This window comes from Eriocheir sinensis, chromosome 66, assembly GCF_024679095.1.
Source record: "Eriocheir sinensis breed Jianghai 21 chromosome 66, ASM2467909v1, whole genome shotgun sequence".
In the NCBI taxonomy this organism is placed as follows: Eukaryota; Metazoa; Arthropoda; class Malacostraca; order Decapoda; family Varunidae; genus Eriocheir; species Eriocheir sinensis.
In genome coordinates, this window is record NC_066574.1 from 4,444,694 (window position 1) to 4,462,865 (window position 18,172).

The 18,172-nt window shown below is 39.2% G+C and overlaps 2 protein-coding genes across 5 annotated transcripts in view; one reads left to right on the forward strand and one right to left on the reverse strand.

Annotated features, from left to right (window-relative positions):
- Nucleotides 1–1,499: 1,499 nt before the first annotated feature.
- Nucleotides 1,500–15,368, reverse strand: LOC126987749 (ectonucleoside triphosphate diphosphohydrolase 1-like). Of its 2 annotated transcripts, none has more exons than XM_050845042.1 (13): nucleotides 15,326–15,368; nucleotides 13,413–13,566; nucleotides 12,567–12,687; nucleotides 12,059–12,186; nucleotides 11,645–11,762; nucleotides 11,069–11,216; nucleotides 10,740–10,905; nucleotides 10,305–10,426; nucleotides 9,278–9,776; nucleotides 8,401–8,533; nucleotides 6,876–6,994; nucleotides 6,298–6,497; nucleotides 1,500–2,644 (listed from the first exon to the last, which is right to left on the reverse strand). In XM_050845042.1, exons 2-13 carry the CDS (start codon nucleotides 13,524–13,526, stop codon nucleotides 2,596–2,598), a joined length of 1,917 nt encoding a protein of 638 aa, XP_050700999.1. In that variant the 5' UTR covers nucleotides 13,527–13,566; nucleotides 15,326–15,368; the 3' UTR covers nucleotides 1,500–2,595. The 2 variants fall into 2 exon arrangements, with proteins under 2 accessions (XP_050700999.1, XP_050700997.1); XM_050845040.1 differs by having other exon boundaries at nucleotides 15,230–15,357.
- Nucleotides 15,369–16,310: 942 nt separating this feature from the next.
- LOC126987750 (AT-rich interactive domain-containing protein 5B-like) overlaps nucleotides 16,311–18,172 on the forward strand; it is a 100,566-nt gene continuing 98,704 nt past the window's right edge. For 2 of the 3 annotated variants that reach the window (XR_007741141.1, XR_007741140.1), the window contains exons 1-2: nucleotides 16,311–16,406; nucleotides 17,031–17,288. Coding sequence is in view for 1 of the 3 variants with exons in the window: in XM_050845043.1 (XP_050701000.1) it covers nucleotides 16,386–16,406; nucleotides 17,031–17,288 (279 nt within the window). In the remaining 2 variants the exon portion in view is untranslated. The remainder of the gene's footprint in view (nucleotides 16,407–17,030; nucleotides 17,289–18,172) is intronic. The other variant, XM_050845043.1, reaches the window with a different exon arrangement.

An 18,172-nucleotide genomic window follows, 5' to 3' on the forward strand; every position in this document is an offset into this window, starting at 1 on the left:
ATCTGTGCTCTCCACACCGCAAGTTTTAATCCTTACTCTGTAGCTCACTTATCCTGCATACTTACGCACTTGCTTTTTTATTGAACAGGAGAATGCTAGCGGATTACAACTTTATTGAAAAATATTTAAGTTTACCAGAATTACACGAGATAATATGAGTGAAAGTTATAAACATGGAAATATTTTATAATTGTTTATCACTGTTATGACATTCTGATTTTTCCTGAAATTATCAAGCGACTGTTAAATCACAAAGTTGTAAGTAAGGATCTGTTTTCCTCAGCTCGTTGAGATTAATTCCTTTGTTTTAAAAGTGAGTCATGACAGGTGATCCAAGAGTACAAGCTCTCACCATTTAAACATGAATAGAATTATGAATATAAGACTATTTTTTCAAGATACAGGTAACTCGATTTACGCGAGTTTGGTTTACGCGTTTTTGAAATAACGCGGTGTCCAAAATCCAAATAAATGTTTAATTTACACATTTTTTTCACTTATACGCGATAATTTATGGAGTGGCCACTAGATGTCTCACGCAACTGGACTCACACAGCTGAGCTCAGTTCTTCCCGCGCGCCACTTGAACAATACAGTACCCACGCCGCCACGCTACTCAACAACAGGGGTGGGCAGGTACCAGTACCAGCTATATGGTACAGTACCGGTACCAGACTGCTCGGTACCGGTACCAATACTTCGTAGCCAGTCGCTCATGGTGTCCCTCATTTCTTCCTCACACGAGTGAGGCTGAGACTGAGTGGATATCTCGGTGATACTGATATTCTCTCTCTCTCTCTCTCTCTCCACTGAACGAAGCGAGTATTTATTTTTCGATAGAAACCTACCTCTTGTTTGATTTACATTGTTTTTTATTTACACGACCTCTTCATGGACACAATACTCGCATAAATCGAGAGTTACCTGTACAGCGATCCCTCGTTTATCGCAGGGGTACGATATTTTATTTTGATTTGATATTCTTTTAATATGTTCTAATTAATATTTTCTTATTTTTTATAGTGTTCAATTTTTTAGGCTAGAAAATGGTTCTTTTACTGCAAAATAATTAAAATAATATATATATTAAAATACCTCCATACCGCAAAATCCCACGATATAGTGAAAAATCCGCAATACGAAACTAGACGTACAATTTACAAATCTGCGATACGAGACCGCGATAAGTGAACCGCGATATGGCGAGGGATCACTGTAATGCCAATCACAGGAAAATGGCTCACCATGACTCATCTTGAATGCTCTGCAAATTACTCTTTATTCTAACCAGGTTGCAGCAACGGGCCAAATTTGTGATTTGACAAACCTTAAAAAATAGAGGATGCATAAACTGATCACGACTGCCTTATGTATTATATAATGATTTGCGGGAGTGATGATTTTTTCTCAATAATTTGTTTAGAGGAGCCTTTAAGATACATGATCCCCATAGCTATTGGCTAGCCTTTTCTTATTTTACAGGACTACTAATGAAATGCTTTAATAATACTGATATTTATTGTTCACTAACTTTATATTCCAAAATCTCCACATAAATACAATTATCACACAAGCCTGCCCAGAGGCTCACATTAACTGGGGTACAGATGGGCTTAGTCGAGGGCGCTAATGCTCAGTGCACTAGAAGGGAAGAGGTAGAGAGTTGTCTTAAATTATCGGAAATACAGTAAGTAGACGAAAAGTTGAGACTTGTATTTTAGTTAGTAAGATGAAGAACCTGATGACTTTGTATTTTTAAGTCGGTAAGGTGAAGAACCTGATGACTTTGTATTTCTAAGTCAGTGAGATGGAGACCCCATTAATCCAAGCAAGCAAAAATGCGCCAAGTACAGTGTTTCAGGTACCTGTTTCTCAGGTTTGCACAGGAGTCAGAATAGCCTCAGCATTACAGTGGTTACAAAACTGCACATTTTGAAGATACACTTTAGTGACATTTAGTAAGTCTAGATCTTTGACATGACCTAAGCACTTCACCACTCCATATTTCATGCAGTATATTTTTGATGTTAGATCAGACCATTTGAGTGTTTTAGATGCATGCAAACATGACATCTATTATGATTACTGCACTGGTTTTCACGACACAAACTAAATTTAATTCATGCATCACTCACATCTGAAATTTTGTATCCGTAACATTTTAATTGTATTTTCATGCTTAGTTTAAGTAATCTGGCACGCTGCTGTATTTGAGCATGTTATCTCTACACAACACTTCTGTTTTTACATTTATTAAGAAGTATTTTGAACAGAATCTTTCCTTATAAAATCTCTAAAATGTACAGAATATGATATAAAGGTGATGCAGCAATATGTAACACAGTAACATATAACTATAACTAGTCTGTTTGTACTGCTTCTGTATTACAATTTCATTCTTGATTATAACCTACAAATGTTATGAATCATGTGCAATTATTATTTTTGATATTGCAATACACTCATCATGATAGGAAATACTCACAACTCATGTTATGTTTTACAAAAGGTATATCTGGGTCACATGAGAAGTAACATGCCTTATGCCTCATCATCACTCATTGTCTTTATCACAACATCCACATGCAATGCTTCCTACTTAATGAATCTCTGTAGTTCCTGATCAATGTGGTCAGCAATGCACCTGCAACAAGGAAACAGCATGTGTGAAATGATACAGACCCGGGGAAAGTAATCTTATAACTGAAGCATTACTACTTCTTATGAGTAAAACTGTAATAAATTGATTTTTTTTAATAGAAAGTCAATTTATTTAGCATATTGCAAGAAAGGTGTCATTCTACATGGACTGTTGTACTGTACATTGATGGTGAAAATTGCCTACACATGGTAATTATATCAGTTCAGTGATATGTCAGTCTCATGTCCTATGGTGGATGTTAAGCTTGTAATCTCCATTCCCTTATTTGTGGAGTTCACCTGGTTGTGATTTCTCTCTCACTCACTCAGATAATGTAGCTGGCTGTGTAAGGAGCTTAGATTGGTTGTCTAATTTTAAGGTTTTCTGTCTATGTGAACACTTCTAAGTCTGTTGTAGATAATAGCACCCTCAATATAAACTCATTTGACCCCATTCATGGGAAGTTGGTGGTGGCATTAGCCAGTTTGGCAAGCATTAATTGTGGAGTAAGAATTGGTTATTGCACTTCAGACAAAAGGTGAGGACTCTTAAGGCTGCTTTCACAGTCATTTTGTTTGTTTTGATCGTTCCCAATGGCTGTTATCGCCGCTATAGTATTTCCATGTAAAACTGGCCGATGGGGTAGTGGCGGCTGCGGGGTTATCCTAGCCCCGCACCTTGGCACACACTCTCAACACGTCTTGCTTCCTCTGCAGCCGCCACTAACCCATAGGCCAGTTTCACGTGGAATATTATAGCGTCGATCGCCACCATTGGTAACGATCAAAACAAACAAGGTGACTGTGAAAGCGGCCCCTAGTACCTAAGCAGCTATGCCCAAAACATCACATGGGATCTTGGGTCACAATCATCTTAACTTCTGGCTATACATATATAGGAAGTAGTAAGGTGTCTGCATTTACATATCACCTGCTAAACCCAATCCATGTGGAAAGAAAGTTAACAGTAGTAATAAGTGAGGTTAAGTACCACATTCAATTTTTTAAAATATCATTTGTGTTTTCTCATTACCAGTTTTTTTTTTTTTTGTTGTTGTTGTTGTTGAGCATGTTGTTACCTTAATTAACATATATACATTGAATATTTATGTACATGAAGTTTAGCTCAAGTTAACAACAATATATAAATAAAATACAGACCAAAAATGACGGTCTACGTTAAGCATCAACTTGTGCCAGATTGACTAGAGTTCCCTACATTTCAAAATGCACATTCCACTGCACTGGGCTGAACACAACGTATACAACGATTTGAGTGAGTTCTGTGAAATATATATGACTGGATGTATGTACTGAGGAAGACTATACCTAAGTACATAAGTAAAGAAGTAAATGCATCATAATTTAGATATATAACTATAGTCTGTCCATTCTCTATCTCAGTCAGCCACGCCCCCTTCTAAACAGTATCGTATGTCTTGCTTGACTGTATCTTGCCACATAGCTCATCAGATCTCATTACATACAAGTGATATGTAAGAATGCTTTAATACCTCTAAATCTGCAATTGTTATGAAACACATAATATTTTGTACACCTATGTGCATGATGTTTCCTTATTAATTAATTTCCAAAAGGTAAAGAGAGGCTACAGTACTGAAACTAGAGCAAGAATAAAGTACATGTAATATTGAAAAATGTTTATACCATGTTTGATTATATTTTTTGTTGTTTTGTTTTGTTTTTTACAACTCAAATCAATACAAGAACTTCTGGAAGGATCTTTCCATAAAAAAATCTCTCACCTCAGCTGTCATACTTTGCATGAAACTTGATGTGATCAAGGATTATGTCAAGATACTGCTCTGTCTCCGATTTGATAATTGGTGTAAAAAATCAATTATACTAAAAATGGAATAATCATTTTTCAACTTGACTTGGTAGTAAATGCAGAGACAGCAGAAGTGAAAGAAAAGTTTAATAAATGGAAGGAAGGAATGGAGGAAAGAGGTTTGAAAATTAATATGGAAAAAACAAAGTACATGGTGACTGGAAAAGAAGCAAGAGAAGACTAAATCAGGAAAATATCCATATGGATGCTGTGGGAAGGGAGAAGGTGTAAATTCTGTCTTGTGCACATGTTGCAGGCAGTGGTGCCACCTTAGATGCTCAGGCCTCAGAAATGTAAGAGGAGTGCAGAATTTTACATGCCCAGCTTGTGTAAGGAGACAGCAAGGACAAGAAACTGAGGAGGATGAACTATAATATAGCTGAATGGAGGAAAGCTGGATGAGGTAGAACATTTCTGTTATTTGGGAGATGTTCTGTGTGTGGAGAGGACAGTGAGAGCGAGTGGTGGCAGCGTGGTTAAAGTGGAGGGATGTGGCTAGTCTGCTCGTGAATCGTAGCATCCCTCTAAAGAGCAGAGCAGGGGTGTACCAAGCATGTATTAGATCAGCAATGTTGTATGGAGCAGAAACATGAGCTCTAACTAGAAAATTGATGGAGGTATTGAGGATGAGGATGCTGAAGGTCGGAGGGTACTGAGATAGGGTGGTGAGAGGTGTGGGTGTAGGCAGCAGATGCAGATAGATAGAAGAGATGGAAGAGGGAGCAAGAAGGAAAAGACTGAAAGGACTGATGGATAAAGAGAAGCAAGAAGAGGGTGAGGATACAGTGCTGGGAGTTGTGGAGAGGAGAGAGGTAGAGCAGAGAGACCACAGTCGTAGACTAGAAAAACGAGAAAGTGTATACAGGAAGACTTGGCATTGATGGGATTGGATGAACATCAGGCAGAAGACAAAGTAGAATGGAGGAGAGCCATAAAGCGCCCAACCGCTCAGGAAGAGTGAAAATGGACGTTAAACAAAATGATGATTTTTCAACCCTTTTACTTATTCTTGCTCTTTATTACTGTAGTTTCTCTTTACCTTTTAGAAATGATTTTATATAGAAAAATCATTCACAAATATAGAGGTGTGAAGGAAAATTATGCAGTACAAACAGATCAGACCAACAAGTATTAGGGCATTCTTACATCATGCACTGGATGTAAATATTAGTTGCTATAATCAACTCTATGCATCATGCAATGGATGTTAGTATTACATATTATAATCAGCTCCATGGTAAGCCACAGAACAACTTTTATAATCCACAGTGCTGGGGAAGGAACGAGGCTTGCTGAGATATTGAGAATTAACAAAGGCTACAGATTATTTATTGTATTGTTATACTGCTGTTCTGGGTCTGGAAAATTCAGTCATTATCCAGCATTTGATTTTTTAGCAGTCTTCACTTTTCTCACCTGAGCTTACGAGAACCTTCTAAAGAGAAAACAAATGTGTAAAAAGCTAATAAAAATAATATTCTTGAGTGTAAAAATGTAAGTGGAAAAAATATAAGTTAATCATATAAATAAACTAACTTAAGATTTTACATTAAGACTGAAGTTAAGAAAAATAAGAGATTCTTGAAGCTTGGATCACATTAAGAACCATAGGAATAATATCATTCTTGCTTTGCACAGCCACACAGTGAAACAATGCTAGTTTAGGTAGGGATGAATAGTTCCAAAAATGTTGGATGAGTGGGACAACAATTAATATAAGTGTTGATGCAGTGCTGGACAACATTGGAGTTTTAAGTAACAATGTAGGGTCACAAAAACTACTTTATGATTGATGGAGGTCACACCTTTGGTAGGATGTGCTGTGTCTCCGGATCTTGAGTGAGTGATGGAGGAAAAGGAAGCCGCTGATGACAAAGGCAGAGAAGAGACACAGGAGGAGGATGAACGTGGAGAGGGAGAGGGGATGAGAAGGTGCCTTGGAGGGTAGACTAGAGGATTTTGTGATCATGAAGCCTTGTGGCCACCCCACTTCTGTGTGACGAATCTGAAAAATATCAAGATGTCAAAGTATGACTGAAATAAAAACTACAAGTAAAATCATTACAAGGTAAGATGTTAAACGATCAAGAGGAACTGCAGTAATTATTATAATACGTGCCAGTAGTAAAAAGTCATTTGGTTGAGTAATTTGAAAGTAAAACTATCATTGAGGCATCTGCAGATTATAATGCATACAATGTTGTGCAGAAAAAATCCTCACAGTCCTTCAGAGCCTAACTTCAACACTATACACATGAAGTACCACCACAATCCCATGTGTTTGAACAGGAGCAAAGGAGTAAGTGGCCAACTCCTTGAAGGAATTTCAAGAAGTACGCATCAACTTAGACAAAATGAGAAAAACAAACTTTAGACCACAAACCTCATCCGAGAAAACCACATTGCTCCAGCTTGTCTCATTGATGCCAAGTCCTACAGTGAGGAGTGAGTACACAAACATTGCATCAAAGCAAAATTCAGTGGTTATCTCCTTATCCAGCTCTGAAAAAAAATATAGTACAGTATGCATAAGCAAATATTCACAAGGATTAAACAAAGGTGATACAGTAATGTTGGGGGCATATGCTATATAGATGCACATAATACTCTGAGCTCCTCTATCTCATTGACTCTTGAGCCTTTGATGTGTGAAAACCCATGATCCCAAGACACCGGGGAATGTGACATCCATTTTACTTTAGCCAGGTTTGCCGGGAAGAGAGGATGAACAACTGGGTGGACTGCACACCAACTGCCCTGGCTGGGATTTGAACCTGGGGCCATAGATTCATGGCTTGGCGTGCTAACCACTACACCTGAGAGGCACAGTGTAAATTGAATTCCAAGAAGTTCAACAGGTGTTTAAATTATAAGAACCAATCAAATTTGAATCATGGAATTCTTTAGCGTAGTATAGTATGTTTTTATTCATGACAACGAGGAATAAGGGCGAAGCATTGAGAATCTTCATTCAACTCTTGACATCAGCAAAGGGAGGAGGATGAATGGATTGTTTCCTTCATCTTATTCTTTTGTACAACAGCTAGTAACTCGCCAATAATGTCTAATTGGTACCTGAAAAATGGCATTATTAACAAAAACATTATTTGCCTGACATTGAAATGCATCTATAAAGGGGTTACTGGTGCCTGCATCCAAGGTTTTTTTTTTTTTTTTTTTTTTTTTTTTTACGTCACTGCCTGTTGCGCCGGTAGGCATCTTCCTGGTGGGGCCTGATGGTCGGCCCAAGGCTTCTTCCAAGTGGGGCCTGATGGTCGGCCCAGCCCGTTCTAGCGCAGGCGAGTGTTTATAGTGGCGCCATCTTGCCCATTACCCATTTTTCCTATTTGAAACCCTCCTATCAACAAGGTTTTAGTTGGAATAATAAAAATCCTAACTGAATCAATAGGAGAAATATAAAAATCACACGGCTGTCACACTAGTCCTTTGCCCTGAGGTAATGGGTTCTTTCCTGCCACTGGCTCAAGAACCACTGTGACAGAGATGAGCACTGAGGCCATGTGCAGCTTTACATATGCACCCAACTTTAGTTTTACCTACTACACTGTTCCCTACTTTAATTTGTAATTGTTTTCTTTCTCTTCTTTTAACCTGGTAGCAGCGGGGATCATGTTTCTTAATGGTCCCTCCAAGCGAGAAAAATGAGAAAAATCACCCCTCACACAAACCATTTCATAATATATATCAAACCATTTGTGATCAGATTATGTATCATCTATTTTGTGGGGTAAATATCATGGCACAAATTTGGCCCGTCGCTGCTACATGGTGAAGCCACAAATTTGGCCCGTCGCTGCTACCAGGTTAATGAGAAACAAAAATGGAAAAATGACTAAGTACATTGTTCCCTGCATTACTGGCCATACCACGCAGGTGTTTCTCCTCACCTGGGTACATGCGGAGGAGTGTTGCAGCATCCATGGAGCACACCGCCTCCACCACAGCCTTGAAGCGGCCCAGGCTGGTGCCAAGGCCAAGACCCAGACCCTCAAACAGGTGGTGGAACAGGCCAGAGAATGCCTGTCAGGTAAATGAAAAGAGGCTTGATATTACTTCTACTGTTAACAGAATATAGAATTAGGGTTGCAAAAGGTGGGAAAGTTTCCAGGAATATTGGTAATTTGGTGGAATTTAAAAAAATTTCACATATGTATTTGTATTAATAAACAAACCAATTTTGGTTAATATAACTATTAAATAAAAAGTTTTAGGCAACAAAAATTGTATATAAATCCAATAGGTTAAGTTAAGTTTAAAGAACTTTCAAATACATGATATCCAGACACCTATAGCATAAATGAACAAGGAAAGCCTTCACTGTGTTATACAGAAAGTATCATTTAGTAAGGAAGAATAGCTGATTTTTCTGAGTCAAGACCTATAATAACTGTTTGGGGTTTTGTTAGGTTAGGTTAAGTTTAGGGTATCTTCAAATACATGATAGCCAGCAACTTATGGTATAAATCACATTATTGTATAGAAAGTTTTTGAGTCAAGGCCTATATATAGTAACTGTTTGGGGTTTTGTTAGGTTGGGTTAGGTTAAGTTTAGGTTATCTTCAAACACCACAGGTTTCAGGCAGGGCCTGAAATCTCATCAACGGTAAAGGGTAAACATGACTGCCAGCACTTTATAGTATGAATCAACAAAGAATGACCTCACTTTGTTGTTTAGAAAGTCTCATCAGTAAGGAAGCTAATATATACCTTCACATAATTCTATCACAGTCTAATACAGAGAAAATAAGTTAGCAACATACTCACATACAGTGTACCGTTAACTGGAGGGACTGACTGAGCATCCATGCAGTCACCATACGTGAAGGTGGACTCACAAAGCCGTCGGTCAAACAACTGTTGCATCTTCTCCTTGCACTTCCCTACGTCACTTGACCCTTGCAAGGTGAAGGACACTGTATCACTTTCATTCTCTGTGGCATTTTCATTTTTACGAGAGTGTTTCTCATTTATTTTTACATCCTTCTCTTCTCCTTTGTAGTTTTTAAATATTCTTTGAAGTTTGCTGCTGTTAATGTTTGAGGTCCTTGGCAACAGAGGTTGAGAGTTGTCGGTAAGAGTGCAGGGCCCCTTCAGCTGAGCCTCTGGCACCTTGCGGGTCAGGCCCTTTGGCAGGCAGGGGTCAGTAGGAGCTGCTCTCTCCTCTCTTGTAATGTTGCTTGTTCCACTGACATTAAGTAGATAAAAGTTGTATCGCTGTTGAGCTTCTCCAATTCCATAACAGAGGAATGACTTGCTGAAAACACTGCAAAGTAATGTGGGGAACAGATGTTATCAATATTTTCTTTTCTCCTTCAAATCAAATCAGTGTAAATCATGTTCCCTCATGAAAAATATCCCTGCACTTGTAAGCTGCTGTGACCAGAAAGAACTACAGTGAAGTAAGAGATCCCTCGAGAGATTGTGATTTAAAAATAGCCTGTCACAACCACAAAACATTGCACTGAAGCCAATAAAAAAATTGGCTCATATAAGGAAGAAGCTTTTAAGAAACATGTTCCTCTAACAGTAAACAATGACAAGAAAACAGTGCACTGGAGACCATATGTATTTTGCTTCTGACAGGAAAAGTTTTCTTAGAAACTGAATTATCATCTGTATTTTTGGAGAAAAAAATCTACAGAAACTAGAAATAAAACATTTGTTTCAAAGTGAGGAAATTTTGTTAAAGCCAGCACTGTAATGCAACAAAACAATGCTTACAATCTTATTTCATGCATTGGAGTAGTATGAGGAATACAGGTGTACATTTGAGAACACACCACTACCTTACCTGTGAGTGTGATTAAAGAGTGAGATGGGCTTGGTCTGCCATGCACTCTGCCCTGCCAGCTCAGTGGTCACCTGGAGAGATGCTCCACCCACGTCCAGAGCAGATGCCGTAGCGCCAATACGCTGTGGAAAACACCAGATTGTTTAGAAATAATAGCTGAAATAAAATCCAAGAATAATTTGTCTATGAGAAGAAAAGCACTGGAAAAAATAGTAGCAAGTATATGTTGGCAAGAGTAAGGTAATAGTACTTGAGAGGGCATGAAAGAGGACAGGGGGCATGGATTGAAGGAGACTGCCCATCTGTCTCCACTCAGCCCAGGAACCGAACCTGGAACCTCTCAGTTGTGAGGCAAGCACACTAACCACTGCACTACAGAGCTCTGTTTTTGTCCCCATATTTGTGTGTGTGTGTGTGTGTGTGTGTGTGTGTTACCTTTGTGGAGTTATGAGCCAGGTAGTTGACAGCAATCCAGCCACTAATTCCCTCCTCTGAGCCGGGTATGACCTCCACGTTCTCTGGGTTGAACTTGAAGGAGCTTGTAGCAAAAATCTGCCGTAATGTTGCCAGAACTGCTTTTGCTGCTCCCTTATCAAAGCTCCTGTAAATAATATTGCATTAAAAAAAAAAAAAAAAAAAAAAGATGAGGGCATGGTTAAGTACCCCTTTTGTGGGAAACATTTTTGTGATGATAAAAAGCAGATTTAGGGTAATTTTTTCACCATCAGTTCTTGCTTCTTTAAATAACCAAGAATATGACTCACTGGAGGATCCTCATCCCGGCCGTGGCACCGAGGTAGAGCGGCGTGTTGGCTCGCTGGGAGGCTGGCAGGTGACTTTTGGTCTCCGTGAGGCAAGGCTCAAAGTAGCCCTGAAGGTCCTCTGAGTGACTGGCAAAGCTATTGATGCCACCTGGAAAATTGTGTTTCTATTAATCTCAAGGGCAACAAAAAAATGTAGGAAAATAAAAAACCTAATTGTTTCTCCCACAAAGCGAAATGTAAAGAGTGGCCAAAAAATATAATTACCTTAGAAAACATGTAATAGCCATTTCCATTAGTTGTGGCTTTACTGCATACCAGTGACGGGACAAATTTTTGGCTTGACATAAACCACCCAAAATAGAACATGCACCAACTGATTACAGATGCAGTTATCTAATAATATATAATGATTTGTGTGAGTGATGATTCACTTAGAGGAGACTTTAAGAAACATGATCCCTGCAGGTACTGGTTTAAGGAGCAAAATGCTGTCTCCAAGGCATATAATTACTGACTGCTTCTCCATTAAACTATATTCACTCATGCTTCACCAGCTCTCACTCTGCTTGGACTCACCGGCCAGGAAGCAGCGATGGACCAGCTCCACATCATGTGTTCCCAAACGATTATCATCATGCCAAGAGAACAAAAACACCTCACTGTGAGAAGAGCCAGCATCAATCACAACCCCAAACTGAAATGCAATGAAACCTTCAATTATTTATGCCCCTTTATGGTGTAGTATGTTCCACGCCTAGCTTATAATCTACGAGCGATTGGTAAGCAGCGGATGATTTACCAAGAGTATATATCTCATTTACTCTAACTCTTCTAAACTGAATAGCACATTTAAAGTCCTGAATTGTATCTCTCCGTACCAATAGTTGGCTAATATTAATTGCTATTTACAATTTCATAAGCTGCATTGCATATATTGACATAACCAAATGAAACTTTCATTTCCTCTCCAACAGATGACACTTGACTAACTTGTCGTGGAACAGGAAATATCTGGAAGCACAACCACACCACACAACCAATGCCGAAGAAACCGATGATGAAGGAGGCGAGGGTGACGAGCCACCAGCTACCGAAGGCGAAGGTCTGCTTCTCGTCATCTGTTGAGGAAAGACTGGCCTGGGTTACATACTTAAGGATAGGCTTCATCGTCCACTAGGTAAATTAATCCTGGTAACATTTCATTTTTTTGGACATATAATTTTACAATGAAATACACCATTCTCACTTGAAATGCAAGGTGATACAACTTCTTTCAAAATATAGAAAATAGAGCTTCAAATTATGTTCAACCAAATATGTTACCTTACACATTCTTCCCCAAGGATCACCATTTTGAGTGATAACAAAAACATTACACTATATAGAAAACCAACATTGCCTCCAGGACATTTATACACTGCCCTACCTGAGGATCTGAATAAGGTTAGGATTATCTAAAAGGAAATATTTTAGATGACATGATACACAAGACACTAACCGAGCAGACCTATCATGAGTGTCTCCCCGTCCTGTATGTTGGCCTGCTTAAGGGTCTTGTTAAGGTTGAGGACGTGGCTGTCTCGGCCGCGCATCACATAGTCCTTTGATACAGTCGCCCCCTGAGGAATGGTTAAAATTGAATTGAGGTTTCTGCCAGGCTCAGTAGCATGTGTGTACAGTACAGTTTCCCATATGCACTTTCCAGCCTATGTCTTATTGGGTTATGTTATGTTGTTTGATGAGTTTGGATAGGCTGGCGCATTGGTCGGTGAGACCTTTCGATTCTTTGCCTGACGGTTCACCCTAGCATGGCTCATAGGGAAAGGTCATCCAGGTAAGAAATATAGATGTGTAGATGAGTGGAATGGTCTAAAGGAGGAGATTGTGGAGGCGGGGAGTGTCCATCAAATGAAGGAGAGGTTGGAAAAATGTAAACAAGGAGACAGGACTCTCCAAACTTAGCTCAGGCCCTGAAAACTGCAAAAAGGAAATACAAAGTGAAAGTACACACCACCAAAAATTTTCTATGACAAGTCTGGCACTGAAACTAAACCTCTAAGTTGTGGGTTTAGCATTGTATTGGCTACACTACATACTTCATGCTTCTTAACCCGGTAGCAGCAACGGGCCAAATTTGTGGCTTTACCGTGTAGCAGCGATGGGCTTAATTTGTGCCATGATATAACCCCAAAAAATAGATGATACATAATCTGATCACAAATACTTTGATATATATTATGAAATGGTTTGTGTGAGGGGTGATTTTTTTCAGTTTTCTCGCTTAGAGGGACCATTAAGAAACATGATCCCCGCTGCTACCTGGTTAAGGTATTGCTCTCGTTACCTTGTTAGAGCAGTAGGCTTCCAGCACCTTGCCGATTGTGTGTGTGGCGGGAACACTCATCACCAAGTGGCCAGAGAGGCGGCCACTTAGGATGCTCCACACTGTCACCTTCATCCTCACAGCCTCCCCTCCCTCACCATCCTTCCCTAATGTTCTGCAATGTACACAATATGACCGTTATAAGTATGCTAGTCTCCCAGTATTCATCCATTCATACATTGCTCATCAGCCAAGAGTAACCTCGCCCATAAATGGCTGCAGTAGGGTGGAGATGTCTATAGCTACCCCCTTAGGACAGGTACCCTTGCTCATGCCAGACCAATAGTGCATGTATCCCTCACTAATGATCACCACAGTCAGGCCTCGCTTCATCTCAGATAGTCCCACCATATCCACCATCAGCCTTCCGAGCTCATTTGCCAAGAGTGGTCCTCACACACCCAAAAATATTAACAAACTGGAACAAGTGCAACGGAGAGCCACAAAATTGATCCCAGAGTTGTTAATCTACTTTACGAGAAGAGACTTGATTTGTCTCATCTATTTTTTTACAGCACTGACAATATGAACTGGTACTTGTTCCAGACATTAGTAACTTGGTGAGTGAGAGTTCTTTGTCCGCTTTTTGTTGGAACTTTCCTTGAAGATTTGAAAAAATGTGGTAAAAAATCTAGGTTTGTGGAAACTAACAAAAGGACATAGAAAAGCAATCAGGGGAAGAAGAAAAGAACAGAAAAAAACACATCAATTCAGCGTGAACTGTATAAGTGTGGAGGAGGAGGACCTAAGAAGAGATACAAAGCAGAACAGGTCAAAAGGAGAAAAAGAAGAAGGCAGAACACAGGAGAGCCCCGGCACTGAGTAACCCCAGCACTGCCATGACCCGCGGTATTCACAATGACCCAGAAAGGTAAAACTCTTCCCGCTGAGACTAAAATTGAGGTTACTGTCAAGAGGCGTGACCTATCCACTCACTCACGGCCAAACACACACTAATGAGAAGAGGGAGAGGAAGAGGAAGAATAAATTAATTGTAGTAGAAATTGGAAGCTATTGACACCCCTCCAGACTCACCACCACGAAGTCTGACTCACCCACTAAATAGTTTCTCTCTCATTACATACACTACCCCCTCTTCCCTTCTCTCTTCCTCTCCATTATCCATTTTCTTATCTTCTTCTAACCCTCGTCACCCCACTGAGTTTACCTGGTTACTATGCTACAGAGGTGGGTACACTTGTATAGGCCTAACTGTAATCCATTGGTAGTTATTATACATGTTATGCATTATTCATCCTATATAAATAAATCCCTCTATGTAATTCCAGGGCCTATATAAATCCCTCTATGTTAGGCGGGTAATTTATAGTATAGGCCTATAGTTATGGGAGGCACTACATATATAAATCCCTCTATGTTAAAGATGGAATTTATATAGGCCTATGTAAATTCCTGTTAAGTTAAGGCCAATGTAAATTCCTCTATGTTAAGTTAAGGACGGAATTTATATAGGCCTATGTAGATTCCTCCATGTTAAGGACGGAATTTATATAGGCCTATGTAAATTCCTGTTAAGGCCTATGTAAATTCCTGTGTTAAGGACGGAATTTATATATATCAAGATCATTAATTTAAAAGCCATTGTTAACTTGGGTCTAAAAACCACGAATATACGAGTACAAGGCAACATAATAATAATAATAATAATAATAATAATAATAATAATAATAATAATAATAATAATAATAATAATAATAATAATAATAATAGTAACGATACATAATAATAACAGATGCATGGCCTAGATTACTACATACCTGGTTACACTTATAAATAGTTAATAAATAGCTCATAAAAATAGTTTAGAGGCGTATAACAGGAAAAATAAGGAAGGAATTATGGTCCCTTGCAACCTTCAACCTCTCGCACCCACTGACAACAAGAAACAGCTGACCCATGTGTTAGAACTCCCGTGATCTCGACTCGGAAAAGCTGAGTGAAATAAAGCAATGAATAAATAAGGCAATGGATATATGTGGTAGTTAAAGGAAAATAGTAAAATTGTATCATATGTGTATAAAGGTGCAGGTATATGTATTGGAACTCCCGCCATCGTGACTCCGAATAGTTAAATAAAATAAAACAAGGAATAAATAATGCAATGAATAGATGTGATAGGTAATTGAAGATAGTAAAGTTAAATCATGTGTATAAAGGTGTCGGTAACAGTATTGGAACTCCCGCCATTTTGACTCAGAAAAGCTAAATAAAATAAACAATGAATAAGTAAAACAGCAAATGAACATAATTATTAATGAGAAATCGTAAAATTAAATCGTATATAGAAATGGTAGGTAATAGTATTGGAACTCCCGCCATTTTGACTCCGGATATTTGACGATCACATCACATCACATCACTTGAACTAATGAATAAAACAGTGTCTAAATATGATAATTAATGAAGAAAAATAAAAGCAGATCATATATATATATAGGTGAAGGTATTGATATTGGAACTCCCGCCATTTTGACTGGGGGGAAACTTGACTATCCATACACTGGAAGTAAGGAATAAACAGCGTATAACAGATATAATTAATAGAGGAATTAAAGTAAAATAAGAATAGTCTATATCTAAAAGCATAAGTAATAGCAAATGTAGGTGACAGTTGTTCGCACTACGATCAACTTAAATATATGTCAAATTAAAACTAATAAATAAATATCGTGTAGGTGACTTATTCTCATTATATCTTAGTCATTCATAGCGTTATTAAGGTTTTATATCGAGTAACAACATTTTAGAACCCTTTGCTGTAGTGACGTGAATAAACGGTTAAGCCCCGCCTCCTCTGTGACGTCACGCCAAAGCCCCGCCCCCTCGATGACGTCACGTAATTATAGTAAATACAAAGTAGACGATGTGAGCGGCGCGCGTGGAGGTTACTGTGCAAATATTTCTCGTTTTACCATGACTAATCACAAGATACAGGTGTGTAACCGGTACCTGCGGGTGTCTAAATGTACCAGCTGTGTAGTGTGAAAATATCGTGTCCATACGTGAGATATTAGTGGAGAAAAGAGCAAAAAGGTGGTGCTAGCAAGGCCTGTGTGCTTGATAATGGGGAGGAGGTTTTTGTGTGGGACTAAGATGTTTTTTTTTCGCGGTTATCCTTTTTCTCGCCTTTCCTCCTCCTTTCTTTCTCTCTTCTGTTCTTTAACTTCTTTTATCTTTCCTGTTCTCTTGTCTTTTACTTTATCCTATTATTCTACTTTATCCTTATCTCTATTTCGTTATCTTATCCTTATTCTCCTATCTTTACCTCATTATTCATCTACCTTATCCTGATTCATCCTTTTATGACATCTATTATCCTTTTCTCATCCTTTTATTTCCCTTATTCTCTTATCTTTTCTCTTATCCTCATTTACCTCATTATCCTGTCTTTATCCTTATGTTTCTTATTCTCTTATCTTCTACCTTATCCTCTCTTCATTACCTCACATCCTCTATTCATCTTTTTATCTATATTTCTTCCTCTCATCTTTCTTCAGTGCGTGACCTCCCAAGATAATTAAACTATAGCATTTTTATCCCTCTCCCTCTCTTTTTCAGTTTGTGGGGGCGCCGTGTGGCCATCATGGCAATTACACATTCTACAAAGCGTTCAAATACAACCTGCACGGAAACCAGAAAATATTGTCCCTGGGTGAATTTTTCCTGGTCAAGATTTGGGAGGAAGAGGACATTATATCAATAGGCGAGGCACAGTTGCTTTGGGAAGACCGCACCTCGGGCCAAATCCTCGTCTCCCTCAGGATATACTTCCTCCCCGAGAACACGCCGGAGGGAAGGTGCGAGGAACATGGAGAGGTGAGTACAAACATGTCCAGGTGTAAGGGGAGTGGGGGACAGGTAGAAAGTTCATTAGTGAGGTTGCCAGGTAGAGTGAGTGATGGATTGAAAAGTAGATTGGGTGATTGATAGATTGGTAGCATGTATGGTGAGGGGCATGTAGACAGATAGGGTGGTAGATAGATAGATAGATTGAGTGATTGCTAAGTAGATTGGTTGACAGGTAGATAAGGTGATAGATGGGTAGACAGACAGTGTTGTGGATAGATAGGTTGACAAGTAGATTGAGTGGTAAGGTTGAAGGTCAAGAAGATGGATAGATAGGGAGGTAGGTAGGCCTATCCACCCGGCCCCCGAGTGTGCATATCCTTGACCCTACTGTATCATAGCGGCAACAGTGCAGTGAAGTGTATTGAAATGGTGAAGTGTAGTGTAGTGGTGCTTAGTAGTGGTGGTGGTGACAGTGACATTATTATGGTAGGCCTGTCTTCGTGTCCCTCGTGTGCCTTTCCTTGACACTGTTGTATTACGCCGGCAACAGTGCAGTGAAGTGTGGTGTAGTGGTGGTGAAGCGTTACGCAAGTGTGGTGTTGAAGTGGTGGTGGTGGTGGTGGTGGCATGAATTAGTGTGTGGCTTCTTCCTCGAAACAGTGCAGTGCGATTTCCTCTTACTAGTGATTATCTCCTCTTAAGTTGTTGTGTCCGTCATGTCAAGTGCTTGGTGGAACGGTGTGCTGCCTACCGGTTATTATATGAAGAAGAAAACAGCACGTGGGTTCCTGGAAATATTTGTTTGTATACTAAGAGGCCATGGAAAGAAAACAACCAAACAACTACATTTTGATGAGAGAAAATGCATATGTAGTGTTGGACCGTGCTTGCAACTGCTCGGCCGTTCTCTA

What these genes read in the sequence shown, in the direction of transcription:
- LOC126987749 (XM_050845042.1), bottom strand. Translation starts at nt 13,526, where the DNA reads ATGAAGGTGACAGTGTGGAGCATCCTAAGTGGCCGCCTCTCTGGCCAC. An exon ending in CTCTTTAATCACACTCACAG is followed by an intron (nt 9,777 to 10,304) that starts GTAAGGTAGTGG and finishes ATTACTTTGCAG; the next exon opens with TGTTTTCAGCAAGTCATTCC. An exon ending in ATGTGGTTTTCTCGGATGAG is followed by an intron (nt 6,498 to 6,875) that starts GTTTGTGGTCTA and finishes GATATTTTTCAG; the next exon opens with ATTCGTCACACAGAAGTGGG.